This window comes from Enhydra lutris, unplaced genomic scaffold, assembly GCF_002288905.1.
Source record: "Enhydra lutris kenyoni isolate GAN:26980312 unplaced genomic scaffold, ASM228890v2 scaffoldscaffold17, whole genome shotgun sequence".
Taxonomy (NCBI): Eukaryota; Metazoa; Chordata; class Mammalia; order Carnivora; family Mustelidae; genus Enhydra; species Enhydra lutris.
Window position 1 is genome coordinate 20,468,832 of NW_019154101.1, and position 26,170 is coordinate 20,495,001.

Below are 26,170 nucleotides of genomic sequence, written 5' to 3' on the forward strand. Positions count from 1 at the left end.
TCTGGCCCATAGGCTCAGCTCATTTCGTGATGACACTCCATTTCCCTGAGTCTGGAAATGGCAAGAGTCAGGTCCCGGCAACCAGGAGAAAACAGCTTAGCCTCTGAGAGCAGTGCAATGACAAGGTTGCAGTGGAACAGCCAAGAGCAAGACCTATGAGGTAGTCCCCACTGAGGGCAATTAGCCCAGCTGTGTGTGGTAACGGAGAGAGAGGGGCTGTATTGCAGGATTTACCCGTGATAGCTGGACTCAGGAGAAAGAATAAACCACAAGCAGATTTGGCCAAATGTTGCCATAGCTGCGGATATTTAATTTTACAAATTTATTAGCCTGATAATTACAGAAGCAATCTATGATTGTTGTACCAAAAATACCAAATTATATAAATGTGAAGTAAAAGTTGCCCCCCCTTCCTCTGTTGACCATTTTCTCATACCCTTATATCTAAATGCATGTACGTATATATCGAAATGGGATAGTTGCTGGTTTGAAAGGGTTTTGCTATGTTTTTTGTTCTCTTTCACAAAAACAGGGTCAAACTGCAGTACTGTTCTATAATTTTTTTCATGAAAGACTATTACATCTATATCTTTTATGTGAGTACTCCTATTTCCCTACAGAGGCAATTTTGAGGAAAAATATTTGTATTAAAGAAGACTGCAGATAACTCTTGAACAACACAAGTTTGAATGGTGCATTCACTTATACCCGAAATTTCCTCAATAAACACAGCACAGTACTGTGAATGAATGCATTTTCTCTTCCTTATTTTCTTAATAACATTGGCTTTTCTCTAGCTTACTTTGTTGTCAGGATACAGTGTATAATACATATAACATAGAAAATATGTTAATTGAATGTTGATGTGACCAGTAAGGCTTCCAGTCAACAGTAGGCTATTAGTAGTTAGGTTTTGGGGGAGTCAAGAGTTATATGTGGATTTTTGGCTATGTGGGAGTTGGTGCCCCAACCCCTGCCCTGAGTCATTCAAGAGTTAGCTGTATTGTAGAGGGGTGGGCAAAATGGGTGAAAGTGGTCAAAAAGTACAGACTTCCAGTCATAAAATAAATAAATCCTGGGGATGTAATGTATGGCATGGTGACTGTAGGTAATACTATTACATCGCATATTTGAAAGTTATTAAGAGATCTTAAAAGTTCTTATCACAAGAAAAAATTTTGTCACTGTAGTGACTGATGTTAACTAGACTTGTTTTGGCAATCATTCCACAGTATATACCAATAGCCAACCATGATGTTGTTCACCTGAAATTAATATAATGTTTATGTTCATTATATCTTGAAAAAAAAGATGCAGGGCAGTCCCATACAGTTTTCTCTGTCAGAACTTGGACCTGACTTACTTGTATACTTCCAGTAATGGGGACGCTACTTTATGGAGGAGTCAGTTCTGTTATTGGATTGCTCAGTTAGAATGTATACATACATACATACATACATACATACGTGTGCGTGTGTATGTGTATTATATATATTTAAAGATTTTGTTTATTTATTTGAGAGGGACAGAGAGCATGGGCAGGAGGAGGGCCAGAGGGAGAGAGAGAAGCAGGTTCCCCACTGAGCAGGGAGCCCCATACAGGGCTTGATCCCAGGACCCTGGACACAGGACCTGAGCCAAAGGCAGATAGATGCTTAACTGACTGAGCCACTCAGGCGCCTCTAGAAAGTTATATTGAACTAACCTTTATTACTCTGTGGCTTCCTCTCCTTCACTAATATGTTCTCTGGAGTTCCACAGACCAAATCTCATTCCCTCTTCACCTGTAACTGAATGAAATAGGACAAGAAGGGGTATCCTTAAGGAAGATGAAAAAAACAACACAAAACTGAAAACAAAAAATAAACAAGTAAAAAGAAGATGATATTTTTCTCATGCTTGATCCATTCTGACATTTTCTACTTTTCTTCATGGAGCTGTTTGCTTCAAATCATAGAGCAGTGCTTTTTTTGCCTCCCCCCCTTTTTTTTAATAGCCTTTGTATGTCAGTGGTTCATGCATCAGTGATTCTAAGTTGGCCTCTGGACTTTCCCAGGGATGGAAGCTGCAGTGAAAGGAAAATGTACTCAGATGTGTGGGAGCATAGGGTAGTGCAGAGTCTGGGGAAGGTTTAGTTTGGATTTTAAAGATTTTTATTTTTTTAACCTCAAAACTGCTTCAGCACATTTCTCATCCAGCTAAGTGTCAACTGTAGGAGCCAGACCAAAGCTTGAAAGTCCTGTCATCAGCCTCTTGCTTTGGTTTTACCTTAGAAGTGAGGGAGGGTTCATTGTGCTTTCGAAGCAGATCCCAGTTTACACAGAGAGCCACGCCTAGAGTTGAAATCTTTCCTTCCTGCGAGCGCGTTCTCCATCGAAGCCCACAAGATTGCCAGTTATGTCTCCCTCCAGATAATTCATAGAATTTCCAAAGTCCAGTGAATTTTATTTTAAATCAAGACACATATGTATGTGTAGAACACTTGTAGGCGTGGACCTGGGAGGCCCTGAGGCTTCTGGCTCACACCTAGTTTTGTGAATTCCTGCACACTTGACTGTGCCCTGTGGATGTAGAAACATTGGGGTTCAGTGCCAAGGGCCAAGAAAGAATCCTTGAGATGTCTTTGGTGCAAAATGGTGGTTTTATTAAAGCATGGGGACAGCTCCCATGGGCAGAAGGAGCTGCTCTGAGGTTGTGAGGAGTGACTGATTATATAAGATTTTCTGTCCTGTAGAGGGGGGAGGGTGATGTTAGGGCTCCTGGAACTTGAGCCTCTAGGCTTTTGGAGATTGTCTTCTTTTTTTTTTTTTTTTGCTTGTAAATCATTAAGACAGTTGCAAACTGATGAAGACTCTTGTCCTGCCTGCCTGTGATCTCTATCAGTTAACCATTTGTTTTTCCCTTTCCTTTGTTCTAGAGCAGCTAGGAGTGCCTGAGGAATGTCACAAGTATCCCACCTGGGGGAGGGGTGCAGGGTGTTAGCTTTGTGCTTTGCGTTTAGCTTGCTTTTTGCTCCCTCATCACTTACCGCCACCCCCCCCCAACAGTCTTGATCCTTAAAATCTTTAAGGTTGTTGAAGGTGGAGGGTCTTACTCTCTGTAGCTTCTTCCTGCTGAGTAGGGGTGTAGAGATATCCCTATCTATGGGTCAGTATTAGCCAGGGAACATATAGTGGAGTTGCAAAAGGGGGAGGCAGTTGAATCCAACTTAGTAAAGAAGTACCTCAGTACATCTTTAGGAATCTTTGGAATCATCTGCAGACATGAAGTCGTTGGAGATGGAGTCTTAGCACCAAGCAGAGAGACACTGCAAAAGGCAACATACTAGTGTTATGCCCCAGTAATGGGTCCGTGATTAAAGGAGCGAGACTGATACAAAGCGAAGGTCAAGCAAAGCTTTATTTCGCGCCAAGCGTCAAGAATCTAACGGAACGTTCGGGGAAGTACCTCTTACAAGAGAGGGCGACCCTTCTCTGTTTCACAGACTAGCTTTTAAGGGCAAAGGCCATGCGGTCGGGCCTGGCCACGCAGAGGTGGCCAATGAGATTGTAGCACACACAGGAAACTCCACAGTGATGCTAGGTGACCCATTGAGTTACAATTTACCCTAGTAGACATTTGAACCAGCCTATTACACCTTTATTGGGATTGGCACCCAAAAGGCTCCCAAAGGGCGGGGCCCATACTCCTTGGTAACCAGGGAGACAGTATGCATCCCCCCCCACTGATCTGATGTCTCCACCTGGCCTGACCCACCTTTGTATCTGGGCTTTGTTACCTGAAGCTGGTTTCCAGGACTTGTCTCCAAGTAAATCCCCTGGGGGAAGGGGAGCAGGGACAGTTTCTAAATAGGTCCTTACACTAGGATTAATATGGCTATAAGAATGAGAAGTCCAACAAGGAGAACCTTAGTAGTTGACTGTAGTCGTCCCCCAGACTCAGAAACTAAATCCCTGAAAGGGAGAGAAGGATTTCGTGGAGCCTCAATTTGGGTATTCAGATTTTTCAATAGCCCTGTGCCATGTTTGGGACAATCTAGAATGCATACATAGCATTGGATTTTTATAACGGCCCATGTACTGCCTTGTGCTGCTGCTAAAACGTCTAATCCCGTTCTATCTTGTAGAACTGTTTTATGATTGAGTTTTTTCAATGTTTCATAGAGAAATGCTATTTTGAGTGTTATTTAGGGCTTTGACTGTGTACTTATTAAGAGCGGCTGCGTGCCAAATGACATCTCTAGTCCTAAAGAGGGAACAAAGTTGGATGCTGGGTGGTCGTACGAATAAGACACAGAACATGCCCACTGTTGTTTTAAATTTGGAGGGTTGGCTGCGTTGGTAATAGCTTTAAAAATGTGTGCTTTCATCCATGCAAAACCCGGAGTTCGGCGGCCTAGCCAACCTGGGAGAGCCAAGGCCACACGTTAGAGCTGCCTAGCCATTGGGTCCTGTTAGAAGTCAGCCCTCTAATTATAGGCCTCCTCCAGCTGCAATCTGGGTATCAGGGGCTGTTTGGTTTTGGAGAGCCTCCTTTCCAGAGGACTGTGGATACCAGGCCAAATGTAGATAGTAACTGATTTTTAAGGCCCGAGCTATTTGCTGAGCTATATGTGCAATAAAAGATGGTTCGTTGTCACTTTGTAGGGCCCGAGGAAGTCCAAATCGAGGGACAGTTTCTCTTAGCAAAGTTTTTGTCACCTCAGCGGCCTTTTTACCCAAATGAGTAGCCCGGTATAAGCACCTGTATTACCTTCCATTGGTTATTTTTAGGTGTAAGATTTTTCTCCCTTATTATTAACAAGCCAGTCCTATGCATTTTTGAAAATCCTCATTCCTGGGCCAAGTGAATTTTTCGTCTGATGACACTGGAGTTATGGACTTCATTGGAGTTAATATTCACTGATTTTATGCTGCCTGCTTGGCTGCACAGTTTGCAAATTGTTTCCTTTAGATTCTGAGGTCATACACCTTTGATGTCCTTTGAGGTGGATTACAGCTCCCTCCGTAGGCAGGCGTCCAGCCTCAAGAAGAGTCAGAATTTCAGGCCCATATTTGATTGGGGAGTTATGGCTTGATAATCCCTTTCCTTCCTAATTGCTCCATGGGCATACAGGACTAGGAAGGCATATTTGGAGTCAGTATAGGTATTAATTTTGAAGCCCTTTGCCAATTGTAAAGCACAGGTGAACACTATTAACACTCTTTTTGGACACAGGTATTTCCTGGGAGGACCTTGGCCTCTACAGTCTTGAGACTGACTGACTGTGGCATACCTATCTGTTCTTGTCCCCCTTTTCCCATGAAACTAGTGCCATCAGTAAACCAGCTGCTGTCTGCATTTCTATAGGGGAATCTCTCAAGTCTGGTCAAGTCTAGACTAAACAAGATCACTAATCTCTAAGCAGTTACATTTTAATGTGGAAGTACCATGATCAGGTCCAGGCCGAGAGTAGCTGGGTTTAAAGGTTGACAGGTTTTAAGTATTATTTCAGGTGTATCTGTAAGCATAGTCTGGTATTTAATAAGTCAGCCTCCCATTATCCATTGGTGGCCTTTGGTCTCTGAGACACTCTGGACCTGACATGGGGACACAGTCAGGGACTGTCCCGTAGTAAGGTCTGAGGTGGTGTCTACCAGGAAGACTCTTGCATGCTCCGCTAAAGCCTCTGTTTGGAGTTTTACATTAATAGAGGTAGTTCCTGGGACAAATATGATTAAGGAATAAAACTATCAAGAAACTCTCTTTATTTGGGGTCTAGCTTTAATATTCCTAATTACAAGGAATCACTGGCAAGTGGGAGAAGACTTGTCTCAGGAGATAAGGGCATCCCCAAGTGCATTATCCAGTCCAGTCATAAGGAAAGTGGGGTCATCCATTCTCTCCACAAGCTCATAGTTAACCCCAAGGAGTGGGATATGCTCTGGCTTTTAAGGAGTGATTTTGTCATCCCAGCCACACAGAATTGGTCAAGGTGATAGCTGAAGTCCTGGACCTAGGGTACCTCACGGCCTTTGTCCTGTTTCCTACAGAGGAGATCTAACTGGTGGATGGTACTGAGGCCATGCAGTGCTATAGGAGATCAGTCCTTTCTTAAATTTTGCAATCTGAATTATTTCCAGTGGGTTAAAAGGCATTCCAAGGGAGAATCCTTGGGAACTGAAGAAGAGAGAAGATCCCATGCTCCTAGGAAAGTAGAGAAGGTCCATTACCAAGAACCCTGCCCCTCCCCCTCTGACTCCTGGGTGGCATCCCATGCAGAATGTCCAAGTTTCCCGGTGTCAGAAAACCCAACGTGTCCCTTAAATGAAATCACTATGATCAGTGCCCTGCCATTAAAGGCCCTGGAGGAGGGAATTGTATCCCCTGTCCCTGCTTCCCCATTGCATTCTAGACTGCAAAATGGGGGCCAACAAGTGGACTGAGATACTGTGTCTTGTCTTGAAGACGATGCCACGAAGGCCTTGCCTTATCTTGCCTTGCCTTGAAGTCTGTGCCTTATTCTGCTTTGCCTTGAAGAACCTACTGTTTTTAACTTTTGGAAAACACTAGAAAATTTTACAAGGAGAAATTACCGAATTTTGTAATTTAAGCAGTTAGTAGGGAACATTGATGGAAAACAGTCAAGATAGAAATTCATGATGGTCTGAGCGACCTTCCAACACATGTAATTCCTTAGAGCTGAGTTCCCTAGGGAATGGCCCCCTGTTGTTTTTTTTGTTTTTTTTTTTTTAAGATTTTATTTATTTATTTGACAGACAGATCACAAGTAGGCAGAGAGGCAGGCAGAGAGAGAGGAGGAAACAGGCTCCCTGCTGAGCAAAGAACCCGATGCCGGGCTCCATCCCAGGACTCTGGGATCATGACCTGAGCGGAATGCAGAGGCTTTAATGAGCCACCCAGGCGCCCCCCTCCCCCACCCCATTGGGTTTTAGTTCAGTCGAGTGCTGGTTTTGTCTGGCTTTGGGGGGTGTCTGTGGCTCATGGCTGGACTAGAGATGTGGAAGAGATCACATTAGACCAATGAGGAGGAAACCTTACATGGGAGTCTCAAGACTGGTGGCTGTCCTGGTGGACTTAGGTGGCGGTCCCTTGCCCAAGACAGACAACTTTGTATAGTAACAGGAATAAAGAGAGGGCATCAGGTTTCTGGGTCTTACTACCATTCTGGGCAGGGGACTAACTACCAGCCAGAAGTCAGACTTTCTCCTCCCTGTAGAGCCACGGGCTAGTGGATTGCATGCAGCCTGAGCAATGGACATGAAAGTGTTCCAATAAGACTGTACTCCTTGAAAAGCCCCTTAAATGAAAGTAAAGGAAGAGAAGAGAAAGGATTCACCACTTTGTACCGTGGCTCAGAGTCCAGATGAGAAGATTGAGACCCGTGTTCAGATGCCAAATGATATGGAAATGTTGGGATCGGGAGCCCAGGGCCAAGAAAGAATTCTTGAGATGTTTTTGGTGCAAAAAGGTGGTTTTGTTAAAGCATGGGAACAGCACAGATGGGTAGAAGGAGCTGCACTGGGGTTGTGAGGATAGCTGATTGATTATATAAGATTTTCTATCTTGTAGAGAGAAGAGGGTGATGTTAGGGCTTCTGGAACTTGAGCCTCTAGACTTCTAGAAATTGCTTTTTTTTTTTTTTTTTTTTTTTTGCTTGTAAATCATTAAGACAGTTGCAAACCGGACAGTTGCAAACTGAGGGAGACTCCTGTCCTGCCTGCCTGTGATCTCTTTCAGTTAACCAATTGTTTTTCCCTTTCTCTTGACTAGAGAAGCTAGGAGTGCCTAGGGAATGTCAAATGTATCCCACCTGGGGGGACGGGGGTTGGGAGGGGGTGTTAACTTATGGTTTGTGCTCAGCTTGCCTTTTGCTCTCTCAAAAGGCCCAACATGCCAGGACTTTGGAAAAAGGCCCTAATTTTTCTCAGCCTTCCTTATCTGTAATAGGAAGAGAAGATTGTCTACCATGCTGTGCTTTTGTGAAGGAGGGATAGTATTTGTATAGTACACAGCATGGTGTCTGGTTCATTAGTCAACTCAACAGTAGTTTCTGTTAGAAGAAAGCTCTTTCAAACTTCTCATAATAATCTTTTTTTTTTTTTTAAAGATTTTATTTATTTATTAGAGAGCGAGAGATAGCAAGAGAGAGCATGAGCAAGGGGCGGGGGGAGAGAGAGAGAGAGGCAGGCTCCCCACAAAGCAAGGAATCTGATGCGGAACTCAATCCCAGGACCCTGGGATCATGACCTGAGCTGAAGGCAGATGTTTAACCTACTGAGCCACCCAGGAGCCCCACATAATAATCTTTTTTATTTTTATTTTTATTTATTTATTTATTTATTTATTTTTAAATATTTTATTTATTTATTTGACAGAGATCACAAGCAGGCAGAGAGAGAGGAAGGGAAGCAGGTCCCCCGTCAAGCAGAGAGCCCAACGCGGGGCTCAATCCCAGGACCCTGGGACCATGACCAAGCGGAAGGCAGAGGCTTCAACCCATGAACCACCCAGGCGCCCCTCAATAATCAAGAGCAAAACTTGATTTTTAAAATTTGGCAATATGTGTTAAATTATTATGGTAGGGAAGAGACTTCAAAGACCAATAACTTTAGGGGCGCCTGGGTGGCTCAGTGGGTTAAGTCTCTGCCTCCGGCTCAGGTCATGATCTCAGGGTCCTGGGATCGAGTCCCGCATTGGGCTCTCTGCTTGGCAGGGAGCCTGCTTTCTCCTCTCTTTCTGCCTGCCTCTCTGCCTACTTGTGATCTTTCTCTGTCAAATAAATAAATAAAATCTTAAAAAAAAAAAAACCAATAACTTTAAAAAATATTTTTCTGGGGGCACCTTAGTGGCTCAGTGGGTTAAGCCTCTGCCTTCAGCTCAGGTCATGATCTCAGGGTCCTGGGATTGAGCCCCACATCAGGCTCTCTGCTCAGCAGGGAGCCTGCTTTCCCCCCTCTCTCTCTGCCTGCTACTCTGCGTACTTGTGATCTCTGTCTGTCAAATAAATAAATAAAATCTTTAAAAAAAATATATTTTTCTGACTAGCTAATATTTATATGTGGTGTAAAATTCAAAAGGCACAAAGGAGAACACAATGAAAAGTCAGTTTTCTTATTCTGTCTTTCCCCCTTGCCACTAACTTTTGCCGGAAACTCACTTTACCGTTTTTTCATGTGTCTCCTTGTAGATATAGTCTACGCATTAACTACATAAGTTGAAGTAGTCAGTGGTTTCTATCTTCACCCTTCCCTTTAGTCTCTTGCTAATAGGGCTAACTATTGAATCAGTAGCTCTAAGTCAGTACTGTCCAACACTTTCTGGGATAAGAGAAGTGTTCTCTATGTTTGTCACGCACTATGGTGCCCCCTAGCCCATAAGTCTGTTAAGCTCTTGAAACGTGGCTCTTGCAATTGAAGAACTGAATTTTAAACTTCTATTTCATTTTAATTCAATTTCATAACTACTAGTGGCTGGCTAGCTGTGACCGTATTGGGCAATGCTGTGCTAGATATTTATGTCTGCGCACTTACTATGTACAGAAACACATGGACCTCAAATTGTGGAATTAGGGAAAGAGTCCTCTAGAACTACTAATTTAGTATTAATTAAAGAAGTCTATAGTTCAATACATTTTAGATTATATGTGGCAAATATATTTTCTTTTTAAGTATCTAATTAAGAAGATGTTTCTTTTTGACACATGCTCCTAATTAAGAAGATGGTGAAATGTCATGTTTTTAGGAGAGCCCTGGCTACGAGTGCAGATCTCAACCAGATCAGAACAGAGTCCTGGTTATCTGCTCATTCATTTGTTCGTGCATTCCAGAAATCCTTCCTGAGTACCTCATGTGTACCGTATGGCATTTTAACAAAACCTAGACAAATCCCTGCCCTCAAGGAGCTCTCACTCCAGTGCTCACAGCCTTTCTGTGCTTCATTGGCTTGGATGTTGGAAGCAGCAAAAGAGACCTCTGCAGAGACAAAGCAAGGAACTTGCTCAAGGCCCTGGCTCTGATTGTTGCCAGTGAACTTTATTTCCTTTAGGAAAGGAAAAAGCTTCAGAGGAAAACAGTTTTCATTCAGCCACTAAGAATGTTTTCTTTAGCAGAATCACCTTGTTTTTTCCTTCAGTCTGCTAACTCTGGGTTGGGTGCTATTTTTAATTTTAAAATTTCAATTAAAAAAAAGCCAAGAGATTCCAGAATCAGTCCTTTAACACTCCTTTATGGTAGGGAAGGGACAAATAAGCAGCTCCGAATCCTGACTGCCAGCCACTCTGCCTCCTTCTTCTGCGCTTGGGGAAGGTCTGTGATTTCCCCAACCTTCTGGCTTTCCTGGTCTCTCTCCCAAACCGTGACTACTTCTTAGTGTTAGCATTTCATTTGATACAAGTTCTATGCTTTTTACCTTTCTGCATTCTCAATATTTTTTAATATGAACACGTATGAATTTCATAATAAAATAAAGAATAATTATCTTGTAAAAAATAGTCCAGAGAGATGATGAAAACCTGAAATGATTCACTGGGTGCAGCAGATATCAAGAAGAGAAGGTGAATTTGACAGGGAAGGATTTAGGAAACAGAACCGTTAGGGCTTGGTTAGAGTAGTGGGAGGAGATTGAATAATAAAACTGATTTAGGAAACAGAACTGAAAGGGTCCGTAGACAAAAGGACGAGACTAATACAAAGCGAAGGTCAAGCAAAGCTTTATTTCGCGCCAACCATCGAGAATCAAACTGACCGGCCATGGCCGTCTCTTGCAAAGAGGCGACGACTCCCAGTCTCACAGACTAACTTTTATAGAGTAAAGGCCATGTGGTTGAGCCTGGCCACACACAGGTGGCCAGTTGAATTACATTCTACCCCATGATAGTCGTCTTATTCAGCCTATGACCTTGGCTAGAATTGGCGCCTTTGTCTGGTGCCCAAAAGGTGGGGGCTCACGTTCCCTGGCGGGTAATACGTGCGCTTTTACTTGATTGGACGTCTCCATCTGGCCGAACACGTCCTTGAATCTGGACTCTTGTTATGGGGGCTATTTGGCCGTATTTCACCAATTCTGTTTCTAAGCGCTTTCCTCTTGGGAGAAGGGGCAGGTTCAATCTAAGTTTACTGCATAAACAACAAAATGGCTCACTCTGGCTAAGCAGGCCCTTACATCCCCCCCCTTTTCTTTGGAGATTAGTCAAATCCTTGACTTTTTAGCCAGTTCTATGTTTTTCTGTTGTAAGGGGTTATAAGTCATCTAAACAGGGGTTAATGGGTGCCAGTTGGCATAAGGTTACATTATGATTGCATAGTCGACTGATGAGTTAGCCATTCACCGCTTTGTATAACCTTTTCCATTTCTCCTAATTCTGTTTGTTTAATTTCCCACCTATACTTTTCTGTCTTATGAGGTGACTTAGAAGCTCTTACAAAAACAGGTAACAATAGGAACAACAATGAACTCATAGTCTTTTGAGTCTTAGCTTTAGTCCACGATCCGCAGGGTCCATTGGCAGCAGCTTCCATCTCTGGGGGGTGTCCTCGTCCTTGGCTCGTTTGACGCGACCCGCATGAATCCAGGCCCGGATGCCTTCTACTTTCACTGCCGTGGGTGTGGTCAGGATGACAGTAAAGGTCCCTTCCAGCGAGGCTCCAAGTTTCCCACTTGGTGGTGACATATCCAAACCAAGTCCCCGGGTTGGTAAGGATGTGGTTCTAGCTCCGTCTCTGTCTCAGTGTGGGCAGTTCGGATCCCTGCGTGGGCTCTTTTTAAGACAGACTGTAATGCCTGTAGTGACTGGAGTACAGACTGACCAATTATTTTTGCTAGGGCAACCTCTTATAGCCGAGGGCAGAGCGGGTGGGGGTGTTTCCCAAACATTATTTTAAATGGGGTCATCTTGTTTAAATAGGGTGTACATCACGCCGTGAGGAGGGTGAAAGGAAGGAGAGCCACCTATCCACCACCAGCCTCCAGAATTAGCTTTGTCAAGGTTTCTTTAAGAGTCCAGTTCATTCTCTCTACTTGCCCAGAACTCTGGGGCCAGTGGGCACAGTGTAGTTTCCAATTAGTGCCTATAGCTTTGGCCAATACCTGTGAGACTGAACTCATAAATGCAGGGTCATTGTCTGACCTGATCGCAAGAGGTAACCCAAACCTCTATCTCTTTTCCCTCTTTTTATTTTAGTTCTTTTCGTATTTACCGCCTGACATTGAGCACATCTATCAACCATATCCTGAATCATATGCCATAATTTAGAAACCTGAAACTGCTTGCCCATAAGCTCCTTAAGCTTGTGTGTCCCCAAATGAGTGCCCTGATGTCTTTGGCTTACTAATTTTTTCCTAGTCTTAGCCCAGTCCCCTTTATAGTCTAGTTTAACCCATTTTTATAAATATTTTAAATCTTCCTCTGAAGTTTGCCTCAAGTTGTCTAGCTTAGGTAAACAAACATTTAAAGACAACCAAATCTAGAATTTAATATTCATAAAGGCGTGTTATTAAAACATAATTTTTCTCTCTAAAATAACCCTCATTTCCAGAGATAGCCAAATTAGGACTAATTTACTTGAAAAACAAGTCCGGTTTTAACAAACTTGGCCTCATTATTTACATAAGCTCAGCAAGAACAGTGAGTGTGATCATACAGACCTTTTAGAATCTGCTTTGCTGGAACTTCTTATAAGGAATCTCTAGGTTTAACTTTTAGTAGCCTCTCCAGGCCAGAAGCCAAGCTACATACTTGCCATCAGACATGCCTGTAATACCTGTCGACTTGGGCGAATTCTTCTTTCTGAGGCTCTGCACCTACCAAGGAGTGACATTCTTTACTCACCTGGTGAGGCTGCTGGGAACTCTGTAAGCAAGGTATCCAGCCAGCAGTTCCAAAGGGCTTTACATGAAGTCAACCTTAGTTCCTTTAAACTGTTTGGTCATATCTGAGTCTTTTCAAATATGACATCCCAGTCAAAGCCTTGGTAAAATAACCAGTTTCCAATGCTGTCCTGTTACAAGGAGAACAGATTCTTATTGAACTTATGCAAATGACTGATTGCCATGGAAGAAAGAATACTTACTGAGACCTTCTGATTTTCAGAGGGTTCAGATAGAGAGAAAAGTTGAATGCCTTGATTTGTTTACAAACCAATATTTTTACCTCTCTGTAAGTTACAGATAACTTAAGAAAAAGTATCCCTAGTCTGGAAGAGCAAACATTAGAGAACCAGCAATGTTTAAAATAAGACAAAACATTAAGAGACATAACACTATAATCTTTTAGTTCATTTAGTCCCATATTACTTTCCATGTTGCTAATTCTGGTTTAGTTCGAATGCAGCTTTTATTTCTGGAAGTTCTTACGCGTTTCAGTTCCCAGGATTTTAACATATCAAAGACTTGTATTTGTCCTGAAAGTCTCCCATATGAAGTTCCTTTAAGGCAGAATTCATCTTACAAGGGAATTAATTACAAATGACAAAAACTCAGAATAGATATGGTTAAATTACCAGGTGATGACCTTATCAAAACATTAAAACTTTAGGAAATGCATAGAATCTCTAGAATAGAGTATTTACCCAAATGTAACCCAAGGTTTTTCATTGGTTTAAATCTTGTCAACAATTGCTAAAACCTTAGAAAGTTTTAAAACATATGCCTAAATATAATTAGGGATGTTAAACACCTGATAAAACATAGGAACTGAATTTTCTGGGCAGGCAAAGAGAAAACCATTTACACTTTTTAACAGATCAATTAACCTAAGAAAACTTTGTCCTTTTAAACAGAGAGAAAACCAGCTTTTCTATACCAGGGTCTTTCCCTTTTTTATTTTAAGCGTGCAGTCTTAAGATATGAGTTTTTTGGGTTTCCCTCCCATTGTGAATGACATCGCAAACAAAGGGAGGGGGATCTTTCAGATGCTGTCCTGCTCGAGTCCCTCACGGGAACTTAGGAGCGTCTTAGCTAAGGTCTGTCCGTATAAACCCCGGACCAGGCTACTCCGTGGAGTAGATGACCGTTATGCCATATGACGCCCCGCGAGACTCAGGGTGCAGCCCACTCACACTCCGTAGCCAAAGCGGTGGAGCCATACAGACACATTGACATAGTCAGGCACTCTTCAGATTCAGACAGGTTGGACACCCTCCCCTTTTTGGGTATCCCTGGCTAATGGGAGGTGATCAGTCTCTCCTTTCACTCTCTACAAATAAGAGTGGGTTTCTATGGTTACAGGCAATGGAGGATGGTAACAGGGTGTTTTCTCAGTCCCTCAAGGTTGGGCTGCTTTCTTTCTTTCTTTCTTCTTTTAGATAGGATCAGGCATCTGGTCTTTTTCTCCTTTTTTTTTTTCCTTAGTCCGTCCTGACCATATCTAAAATTCCTTTTCTGAAGATTTCCCTTCACAAACCTTTTACAACTTTTCTTTGTATTCAGGTTTTGCCCCAAGCCATTTCCTTCTAAACCATCATTTCATTTAGGACAAAATTACCTTCTCTTACCTTCAACAAAATATACTCCCATTTCTTAAATCTTTATTACATATCTTTTACTTTTTTTACATACAGAGTTGTTTCCCTTATTTCTATCAGTCTTAGTTACACTTAGCAGAATTTTGTACTCCTAGAAACACCTTAACCTCTAGTCAGTTATTGACCAATTGTGAACTGTTACAACAGAATTCTTCAGATGGCAAATTTATGAATCAGTTAAGCACAAAACATGTTTACCAACAGATTTCAAAAGCACAAACCTAGTTCCAGCAACCAGTGCTCTAACATGTCCATAATTTAACTCCATTTGTCATCCAAGCAAAACTTTGACCTTTCAGGTTACCAAAGACTTTGAAAGCTGTCTCAGCAATTACCCATTAAAACTTTGAGACAGACAATTAACCATCAGTTTAGTCATTTCTTTGCTAATAGATTTCAACAGATTTTAACAGAAATAACGAGAGTGGACGCCTGGGTGGCTCAGTGGGTTAAGCCGCTGCCTTCGGCTCAGGTCATGATCTCAGGGTCCTGGGATCGAGTCCCGCATCGGGCTCTCTGCTCAGCAGGGAGCCTGCTTCCCTAAAAAAAAAAAAAAAGAAAGAAATAACGAGAGCTTATCTGATCTTAAGTAAACTCTGAAGTTTCACATTTACCGCTGATAACTTAAAAGACACGTCTATCTTAATTAAACCAACAAACTTTACTTAGTTTAAATACTGATTTACCTTCCACCTGGGCCCACTCCACTTCCGAATGTTTACCTGAGACACGGGTGGGGAGATCTGGAGTGGGGGGTGTTAGGTCCAGGGGCTGCTCTTCTTGCTCCTTGACAGTGAAGAGAGAAGGAGCTGTGGTGCGTGGTCTAGAGGCTGGTCATGCAGGCCGCACGCACATAGGTGCAGAAACAGGATAAGGGGGAGACAGAAGAAACAAGGTGCCGCCAGGAGGCAGAGAAAGGATTCCCGGTTTTAGAGCTCATCAACTCCAACAGAGGAGCAGATGCCATGCCTTCCCACCAGCAAGGGGGAGGGGGCTAGGCAGTCCACATCGGGCCAGAGAGGGCAAGGAACTTCCCCGAAACGAAGGAAGTTTCGGCAGCTGCTTGGGAATATTCCTTACGGTCTCTGTCTCGAGTTAGACTAACCCCAGTTGGCTCCAGTTATAGCCATTAACACGGGAAGTGAGTAAGGGAGAAGCCCCACATCTATGAGGAGGAGCGGAGAGATGAAAGAGTCCCCTCACTCTCTGCTTGCCTCATTCCTTCAAACACAACAAACAACAGACAACAAAAAGACAAGACAAAAACAAACGCAGACCCAGCGGGCCTCATCCAGAGCCTGCCCCGGGTGGGGGTTTTTCCGGCCCCTACAGGGGTTACCCGGCCCCCTACAACCAGACCTCGCGGCCTTTAACCTGCTGTTGTAGGGAATTTTCTCGGTTCCCTATGAGCATCCGTTGACCCAGCGGGGAATTTTCTCGGTTCCCTACGTGCATCCGTAAACCCAACGGTGGCGGTCCCCTCGACACGCTCATTGGTGGGGGTTTTCCCGGTCCCCTAGATGCACTCGCTGGTGGGGATTTTCTCAGTCCCCTAGATGCACCCAATGTTGGGGATTTTCTTGGTCCCCTGATTGCCTGGGAGGGGCCGTACCCCCTGGCAATCCTCCCCTGAGGGATGAGGCGTCCCCGCATCCCCTCCAGCCCTGGGAGCTATGCTGCGTCCAGCTTCTCCCCAGTGGGCTTTATTACCCTGGAGCTCCGCAGACAGACAGACAAACAGACAGATAGGATCTCAAGGGGTCTTGAGATCTTACCTCCGGAGGCTTTCTGATGCTGGCTCAGTCCTCGCCGTTTTATCCCGGGACGAGCCCCCACTGAAAGGGTCTGTAGACAAAAGGATGAGACTGATACAAAGCGAAGGTCAAGCAAAGCTTTATTTCGCGCCAACCATCGAGAATCAAACTGACCGGCCATGGCCGTCTCTTGCAAAGAAGCGACGACTCCCAGTCTCACAGACTAACTTTTATAGAGTAAAGGCCATGTGGTTGAGCCTGGCCACACACAGGTGGCCAGTTGAATTACATTCTACCGCATGATAGTCATCTTAGTCAGCCTATGACCTTGGCTAGAATTGGCGCCTTTGTCTGGTGCCCAAAAGGTGGGGGCTCACGTTCCCTGGCGGGTAATACGTGCGCTTTTTACTTGATTGGACGTCTCCATCTGGCCGAACGCGTCCTTGAATCTGGACTCTGTTATCAGGGGCTATTTGGCCGTATTTCACCAATTCTGTTTCGAAGTGCTTTCCTCTTGGGAGAAGGGGCAGGTTCAATCTAAGTTTACTGCATAAACAACAAAATGGCTCACTCTGGCTAAGTAGGCCCTTACAAGAACCAATAAGGCTTGGTTAGAGTAGTGAGAGGAGATTGAATAATAAAACTTGTTTTAGGGGCGCCTGGGTGGTTCAGTGGGTTAACCCTTTGCCTTTGGCTCAGGTCATGATCCCAGGGTCCTGGGATCAAGCCCTGCACCGGGCTTGTTATGCAGCATAACAAAATAAAAGGGGTTTTTGGACTCATATTCACAGCTATCAAATATAAATATGTCTCATTGTTTACAGTTTTCATCTCTGAACATGATTTGCTAAGTATTTTTTTGGTCCACAATATAAATGTACATTTGGGGTCATTAAAAAAAACTTGGTTTATTTTCTTGTGTAACCTTTTTTTTCAGTTTACCTTAATTTGGTGATAACAAAACCCTTTTCTGAGAATGTCTTACCATGACAGATACTGACTTGCAGAAAAACAGAGAAGGCTTAAATGAGAACATTTGAAGAGCAATAAATATACACATACATCAGATGGCAGTTATTCCTTCTTAGACAAGGCCTTAAAAATGTATTCTCTGCTTTAAAGGAAGGATTTTACAGTGGGCTTCCCAAACTCACATCATACGATCAGAATGTTTTGGTCATGTTGATAAACTCCAGAGCAACAAATTCTCATGAGTACTCTAGTCAAATCAAAAGATGTAGCTGATTGTAAAATTAGTGAAGTATTACATTGGATTCTGTTTTCTGTTAAACAAGTTTGGTATTGCTATTTTCCAGCCTTTTTTTTGTGGGGGGGGGACAACTACTTTTGGCTGTGAGTATTTAGAGTAATGGTCTGTGCAGAACAGGGTCAAATGAATGAAACAATGTATCCCATTTTGTTATTTCCATGTGTGAAAATCAGTCTTTAATGAGATGTCCCCAGACAGTGCTACTGTTCATCAAAACATGTGCCCTAGATCTCAGTGAGTTTAATTATCACAGGGACTATGAAATGAGGACATTTAAATCAAATTAAAGTGGAAAAATCCAGAAGAGGAAGAAGCAGTATATTTCAGGCTGCATAGAATTATTTTTTGACTCCTCTTTTCTCTCTTCCTAGAAGGAACAATTTTTGAAAGTGGGCAATAAGGTTCATCTCAAGCATGTTTTTGAGAAGATCAGACCAGCCATACCCAGCTTTTTGGACACAGGGGTCAGCTCTTTGATAGACCTCCCTAAGTGAAGTGCTGGTTTCTGTATATTTCTAGGTTACTCTATACTAATTTCAGCGTCACATAGTAATCTTGATCAAGAGAGAATTGTTTTATTAAAAACCTTAACCGACTCAACATGGAGCCACCCGCTCTTACCAGAATAATGAATAATAATAATAATAATAATAATAATAAATAGTTTAAAATCTGAGGTTAGAAAATAAAAACATGTCTGTTGAATAGAAGTCCTTTTTATGAATCCCCGGTTTGGTTTGCTTTGGTTTTTAATGAGTAAGCATAAAAAAGATAGTTAAACTGAGAGATGGGGAGTGTATTCATCTGTGGTTTGTGTCTAGCTGTCCTTTCTCCTAGGTCATATACTTGTTTATTAGCTAATGAAAATCTAAGAGCTTGGCTGCTAAGTGTTCAATGAATGATAGCCTAATTGAAATATTTTGTTAGAATATGACACCTTATTTCCAAAGCTGAATGTGTCATGTGTCCTTAGTTCTCATGTCATTATATGATTTTTGTCATATGAGGGGATATGTTATTATTTCTGTTTCTGTTCGTGTTATATGTTGACGTAGATTATCTCAATTGATGTTAGTAAAAGACCCTGTTGAATAAGGGTCTCTTTTTTAAACAAAGGACCTGTCCAAATTGTTAAATGGGTTTATGCAATGTCACAAAGCAAACAAGTTAGTCCCTTTATTATCCTATAGGTATCTCATTTTTCTCCCAGAACATTTCCTTATCCTTGCCCAACATCGAATTGTGTAGATAGATGCTCAAGAGAGCAAAGGAACTAGACACATACGTGTAAGAGACCACGTTTAAACAGAAAGGGAGCGAGCCCAAAGAGTCCTAATTTAAAATAATTATGTAGGAGCAGACTGTCACATATGCTAGAGGCTAAGACCCTGGTTCTTTACGTTCCGGTAAGGTGAAGGCATTCTTCAGAAGGGCTGGTAAGTACAGAGTGACATATCAATTAGAGTGAGACATCAATTGGAAAATATTTTGAGTTATTGGATTTCAGCAAAGTATAGTAAACTTCATCTCTTTGACTTAGGAGTGAGGAATTAAAAACATGAGATATGGGGCACCTGGGTGGCTCAGTGGGTTAAAGCCTCTGCTTTCGGCTCGGGTCGTGATCCCGGAGTCCTGGGATCGAGCTCCACATCGAGCCCCGCATCGGGCTTTCTGCTCAGCGGGAGTCTGCTTCTTCCTCTCTCTCTGCCTACTTGTGATCTCCGTCTGTCAAATAAATAAATAAAATCTTAAAAAAAAATGAGATATGTTAACTAATTTATCAGTCAGCTGGTACATTAGTGATTATAATGATCACTTCATATAGTCTCATTATGGCATTTTGTCTCAGGGGTTACAGCTCTTCCTTCAGTACTACTGTGATACGTATAAAGGAAAAGAATTGCTCAGACCCGAACCAGCTTGCCAGACTTTTATATAACTCAGTGTGTGAATCAGTTATAAAGGATTTATTTTTACAAATGTGTTTGCCCATTGAAAACTAGAAACTCTCTCTCTCTCTCTCTGGTTTTTTTGTTTTGTTTTTTTGTTTGTTTGTTTTTTGATGTAACACTGCAAACGTGGCAGCCATATATTTTGATTAAGAGAATGTTCAACATTGAATAGTCTGTAAAAGAATCTAGTCTTTCCTCGGGCCCAGAGGATTTTTTCCTGATAATTTTCTGAGACGTTAAGTATTGAGGATGTAAAGTGGAGGAAATGCTACTGGTCTCCATGTAAGAATTTTTAAGTGATTAGAAAAGAAAAAATTAGCAGGAAAATGTGATTGGCAGTAATATAAAGAAAGTGTGTTCCGTATCAGTTAATTAGTTTCTGAAAGCCCAAAAGCATGAAACTAATGTAATTCCTCCAGAAAAGCATTTCTCCAATGTTTTTCCTTTTTTTCCCCCTCCTTCCTAGATTGAAAAAGAAAAAACAAGCCAAACAAAATGCAGAGACAGCCTCAGCCATTGCTACGAGGACCCATACTGGAAAAGAGGATGCTAAAGCAGTCATTTTAGAACAAGACAAGGCCAACATTGCTGTAGAAGAGGAATATATTACTGATGAAAAAAAAAAGAGAAAAAATAATCAGTTAAAGGAGATCAGGCGTACGGAACTAAAGAGATATTATAGTACTGGTGAGTATTGGTGGCAATGCTGCAGTATTTTTGTTTTAAAAATCTATCATAGAGGCGCCTCAGTCCGTCAAGTGTGCGACTCTTGATTTCGGCTCAGGTCATGATCTCAGGGTTGTGAGATCAAGTCCACGTTGGGCTGTGTAGGGCGTGGAGACTGCTTAAGGTTCTCTCTCTCCCACTCCTTTTGCCCCCACCTCCCTTCTCTCTCTCTCTAAGAAAAATCCTCAAAACATAAACAACCAATAATTCTTAAAAGACTGTTAATTTATAACTGCTCATCATTATAATAATAACAGCAGCTTATTGAGAGCTATTATATACCACGTACCCTTGTTTTACATACATAGTCTTGTATAAAGTGATAAGAGGGACATAATTCGGTGTGTCTCCTTAGACTTTGATTTTCCAGGATCCAGCACCTAGTGTGTGCTAATAAATATCTATCCAGTCACCTTCCCTGTATGAGAAGTATTTTTCTTGAAGTATATAGACTTTTCCGTAAATACGTTGCTAGAAATGTCTGAACTGTTTGGCATCAGCTGGGCAATAGAAAATGGCAGAGACAAGTCCTAACATCCATCGATTAAAAAAAAAATACCACGACTTGGGAGTTTTAGTTAAGGGATTTTTTTTTTTTTTTTAAAGGAATCTCTAGACCCAGTGTGGGATGGACTCTCAACCCCGAGATTAGGAGTCACATGCTCCATCAACTGAGCCAGCCAGGCACCCCTAGTTAAGGGAAATTTTGAAATAAGTGTGCAATATTATAGTTTCTCAGAATATTCCCTGTGCTGGAAACCATATTAACAGAAGTGGCATAGCTAGCATGGTGAGGCGGTAGCCCTGCTTTTCAGGGATCCATGTCACACGGACTGCTCCTATCACATGCAGGGCTGGGCTGTGTGCAGAGGAGAGTGCAAGGAACAGGAAGTGGGAGTCAGACCTTGCTGTGGCACCCTGGGTACTGTGTACTAAGATTGCTAGGCTAAGAGACAAGACAGGGTCTCTGAGAACAGACTGCAGGACAGTATGTGATATGGGTTCTTGTAGCAGATTCTCCTGGGGGCCCCACATTTGGTCACAGTTAATGCCAGCCAGAGTTCCTGTAAGACAGATCTTGTCTCCATGTTTAATAGAACTTTCGAGCAGTGCTTATCATAGATAAAATGGGCTGCCTCTGGGGGGCTAATCAGGGAGACTTTGCAGGCACTGCTCCAGCAGAAGGCAGGTGAGGTATCTGCTGTGGTGGGTGTGTGTGGTTTGTAGGGGTCCATTTGGGGTTATATCATGTATGCATGATAATGTGATTATATCGTTTAGTACAGAGCTTAACCGTTGCTTTCAGTCTCAAGCCACTTAGTATTTTATAAAAAGCTGTAACTGTCACCTACTGAAAAAACTTCTGTGTGAGTGTTGTTAATAGACTTCCCTTAAAATTTAAAGTGTTGAGTATTACCCCTTCTTTCCAAAAAGAGGAAGAGGATTAAGGAAAATCGCATTTCTCATCTTCTTTTACATATGAGTTGTGCACATTGGAGATTTGGAAATGTGTGGTTTTGAAGAGTTGTGCAGCTTAAAATATTATCTTTTTTTCACCCTTATTGTAAATGCTATTGCTTGGTGAGTATTTTGAAGTGGAGACATTTGCTCTATAGGATTTCCTGGAAGACGCTGGTAGAATCCTGTTGACTCAGGTTTCCTTTAGTCAGGATGCTGTACTAACTGTAGATGCTGTGTTAGCATAGCTTTTTCACGTGCGGCCCTATGTTGCATGTGTAATGCTTTGAAACCGAAACAACACCCTTCACTCTGGCCTTTACCTATCCAAGTCTCACTTGACTTCAAAATCAGCTCAGTCATCATTTCTTATAGGAAGCCCTCCCTGCCGGTGGCTAGCTTAGGCTCTCCTTCTGTGTTGTCATTATGGATTTATTTATCTGCTTTCCTGTTTATGGGCTGTCATCACATGGACCCTGTATCATTAGTTTGGTGTAGTATTTGAGTTACGGGTGTTCTTTAAATGTGCATCAAGGGCATGAATTAATACATAGGTGAATGAATATTGTTTCAGTAAGCTTGAGTTTCATGAAAATTCTGGAAGGGTATAGGTCAGAATTAGTCTGATTTCCTTTGGTCATGGTAAGTAGAGATGCCATCATAGCTTTTCATCTCTCAAGAATGGCGATGATAATTGGTTTGGACCCCTGTGAGCAGGCTTGCTTGATCTGACCTGGTGTAGTCCCCCGAGTCCCATCCTGGGTGTTGTTCCATACCACTAGGTGGGGCAGTAGGCCTCAAATCAAGAATAATCCCATTTCTAGTGCTTTTGGTGGCTCTAGTCTGAGAAGAGACACTAAAATGGGAGGTTCTCATCAGCCACATTAAGGATTTGGACTTTACTGGAGTCAGTGGGGTGCTGTTGGGGAAATTGCATTAACTCTGTGTTTTACGATGATAAATCTGAGGACATTGGGTAGAAATCAGCTTGAAGTCAGGTGATGCTGGTTGGAGACTGGGGAAGGAGAGAAAGGCACCCGACGAAGAGATTTTGCTCATAGAATCAGCAGTATTTGGTGACCATTCTAGGGTGTGAGGGACAAAATGAACAGAGTTAAGAATTGATAAACTGGAAAACTCTAGAAGGAAAAAAGAGTTCAATGTGTTTGTGTTTGGAGATGTTTTTGAGGTACCAAGTGGATTTGTCTAAAGGGACCTACATTTCAGGTGAGAGGCCTAGAAATTGCTACTTAAAGGTATGACATAAATCCACACATGTAAGAGAAGAAACAGGGACCTGTACAGAGTCAAAAACAAAAAGTTAATGGATGACAAATGATAATGAATATAGAAAAACAGACTAGAAGAACCTGTGACAATATGTTGATAACCATTTTCTCAGAGTACAGAAATTGCAAGGGAGTTTTGTTTTCTTCATTTTTTTTTACATATTAAATATTTACCGTTATTTTTAATGTTAATCAAAAAATACAGAAAAATGAATAACAGAGTAAACCCAAGGGGGTTGCAAAAAGAACATTTAACAAATGTGAAGTTCCATAATCAATAAGGGAGGAACATAGTAACTTTCTGTGGGTATCTCTTTCCCCATCACCAACATCTGCCTAATCTAAGGAACAAAATAACATTTTTACTTGTTGAATTAGATTTATCTGTACCTCATGTAAGCCTCTGGTAGCAATTCATTGCTCTCTCTTAAGATTTAGACGAACACAACGGTTAGATACCTATAAAAGATGTTACAGAAAGATTGAATCACTGCACTTGCCCCATTGTAACAAAATGGTGCAGATGCTAAAAATGTTTTGTTTCTGAGAGAATGGAGCGGGAGAATGGAAGTGAAGTAATTACAAGGAGGCGGATGGCATCAGATAAATCTAGATCCAACCCCTAATGTAGCACCTGGCACACAGTAAACATCTCCAGACTTCCCCCCACCCACAAAAATTTCTAGAATATGTGAAGGCAACTCTTCCATGCTTGCCCTGTTACTGATACATAGGAGTCTTTCTAAACTTGTGTTTATTTATGTGAACTCTTAAGGAATTGTTTGGTAATAGTGCTTCTCAGTATATTTTTTAAAATTAGCTATTAAGTTATCATTAAATTGACACAGTTATGTTGGAATGTGTACATATGTATCTTTTGTCTCATCAATATTACAGTGTCCAAATATATTTAACAGCATGAATTATATAAAAAATTCTTTCACAGTAAAGGAATAAATTATTCCTTAATTTAGAATAACACACATCCTTTTGTCGAAGTGGAGATGGGAAAGGGAATTTTACAAAATGGGTAATGTCTCGTAGGAAAGTTCTTTAACTGAAACACAGGTGTGCAGGTACAAGATTTGAAAAAGATGGAGAAATTTTATAAACGAGGGAGGCAAGCCTAAATTGGAATAAAATATATTATTATGATTTTGTAGTGTTTTAGCATAAAAGATTAATACTAAAAATCCTGATAGTGAAGTAGACATTTTAAGAGAATTGGGAGGTTATTTTTTCAAACAGAAAACACTTAAGTAAGAGTGTATCCAGTTTTGTGATTATCACAATCAAAGATTTATTTAGAGAGAAAACCTCTGTAGGATAAAGAATGAATTTAGCTTTCAATAATGAATCTGTAATGTCTCTATTAATCATTTCAAATCATGGCTTTTCCTCCTAAATTCAAAAGAAAATTAATAAGAATAAAATAATAGATGAAGTTCTCTACTTGTCCTTTTTAAATATTTTTGGGTTTTGCCACAACATGAAAGTTACCAGTTGATGAATTATTTTCCACCATGCAACCATGACACTTTTCCTTACACGGATTACTTTTTCATAGAGTTGTTTTAACCATACGTGTGAAGGTTTTTTATCTGTCATTTCTCTTTTTCACTTAAGAAGTTCAGAAAGCCAAAGTTATGTTATTATCATAAATGAATTGCTAAACATAAAAGTAGGTCAAACCACAACATAGAATCGCATTGCCTTCTCCTCACAGGTAATGGTCATTCTGTGCTTTAGAGCTCACAGGATCACATAATACAGGATTAAAATGGACTTTAATGTGGAAAGAGGATATCAAGAACCAAATTAATGTTGTTGTTGTTTTTTTTTTTTTTTTAAAATTTACTTACTTTTTTGAGAGAGAACACATGCCAGTGATGGGGGGGGGGGGGGAGAAGGGCAATGGAAGAAGAGAAAGAGAATCTTAAGCAGACTCGCCCCTGACCTCTGAGCTGAATGTGGACTCAGTTCCATGACCCTGAGATTGTGACCTGAGCTGAAATGAAGAGTCAGGTGCTCAACTGACTGAGTCACCCCAAATTAATGTTTTTTTAAATCAGGCAGAATATAGAGACTTGAGGGACTTGGGTATAAAATAAAGTGATATTATTAGGATGGAAATAATTGGATCTGTGCTTCTTGGGGCCATCAAGGAACTCCGATTAATGTTTAAGTGAAGTCATACTGTGAAAACCTAGGTGGTGCACAAGACAGACCTGACAGCTACCCCCGGAATTCACAGGGTTAAGGAAGGAATGCAAGTGATAAGAGAGAAGATGACAGATAGGGGAGGCATGAGTGATGGGTCTGAGAATCAAAGATGTTCTTGGTGAAGAGATGTAGTAATTAAACACAGCATAAGAAGAATGCTTTCATACCTGACTTTGGAAATCAAAAGAGCTTACCATATTTGGGCAGAATGAGGGGGGAAGACTCAGCATGTAGAAAAGCTATGGCAAATGTTTATAGGTTATGGATAAATGGTAAAAACAATCTTTTTTAAAAAATGTTAGGTACAGGGGCACCTGGGTGGCTCAGTCAGTTAAGTGTCTGCCTTTAGCTCTGGTCATGATCCCAGGGTCCCCGGATTGAGTCCCGCATCTGGCTCTCTGCTCAGTGGGGAGTCTGCTTCTCCCTCTGCCTCTGTTGCTTTCTCTCTCTCTCTGTCAAATAAATAAATAAAAACTTTTTAAAAATTTTAGGTACAAAAGAACAAAGAGGAGAGTCAGGCACAGACTTTACAGTGATGAACACCAAAAGAATGAAATCTTCAGAGTGGTGGAGTAAAAGTTGTTTCTCAAGGTCAAAGAAACAGGATATTCTCCCACGTACTTAGTCTCAGGAAATATACCATTTATGTCATGCCTTTCCTAAACAAAGTTACTGAGTGGGAGAGACATTTTTTCCCGAGACGCCTATCAAAAATCTAATCCTCAAAAATGAAAAAGTTATTTTATGAAAGAATTGTTGATAAGCATTGTAACTAATTAAACATAAAATTAAAAATACATAACCATTGCAAATATGGTTAAGAGCATAAATATTAAAATTTTTAAAAATTTAAAAAGCATGAATACAAAAAGCTGTCCTCTTTTTTTAGCTGCGATAACATTGTCTAAGTTTAAGGTAGACTGCATGTTGACTTGATACATGTATATATTGAAAAATGATTACCACCATAGCTTTA

The 26,170-nt window shown here is 41.5% G+C and overlaps 1 protein-coding gene across 4 annotated transcripts in view; it reads left to right on the forward strand.

The window, feature by feature from the left end:
- Positions 1-26,170, forward strand: part of LOC111147585 (nuclear receptor coactivator 7) — a 169,532-nt gene that overhangs the window by 67,429 nt on the left and 75,933 nt on the right. For all 4 annotated transcript variants that reach the window (XM_022503700.1, XM_022503697.1, XM_022503701.1 and 1 more), the window contains exon 3: positions 19,965-20,185. In XM_022503700.1, coding sequence (XP_022359408.1) covers positions 19,965-20,185 — 221 coding nt within the window. The remainder of the gene's footprint in view (positions 1-19,964; positions 20,186-26,170) is intronic.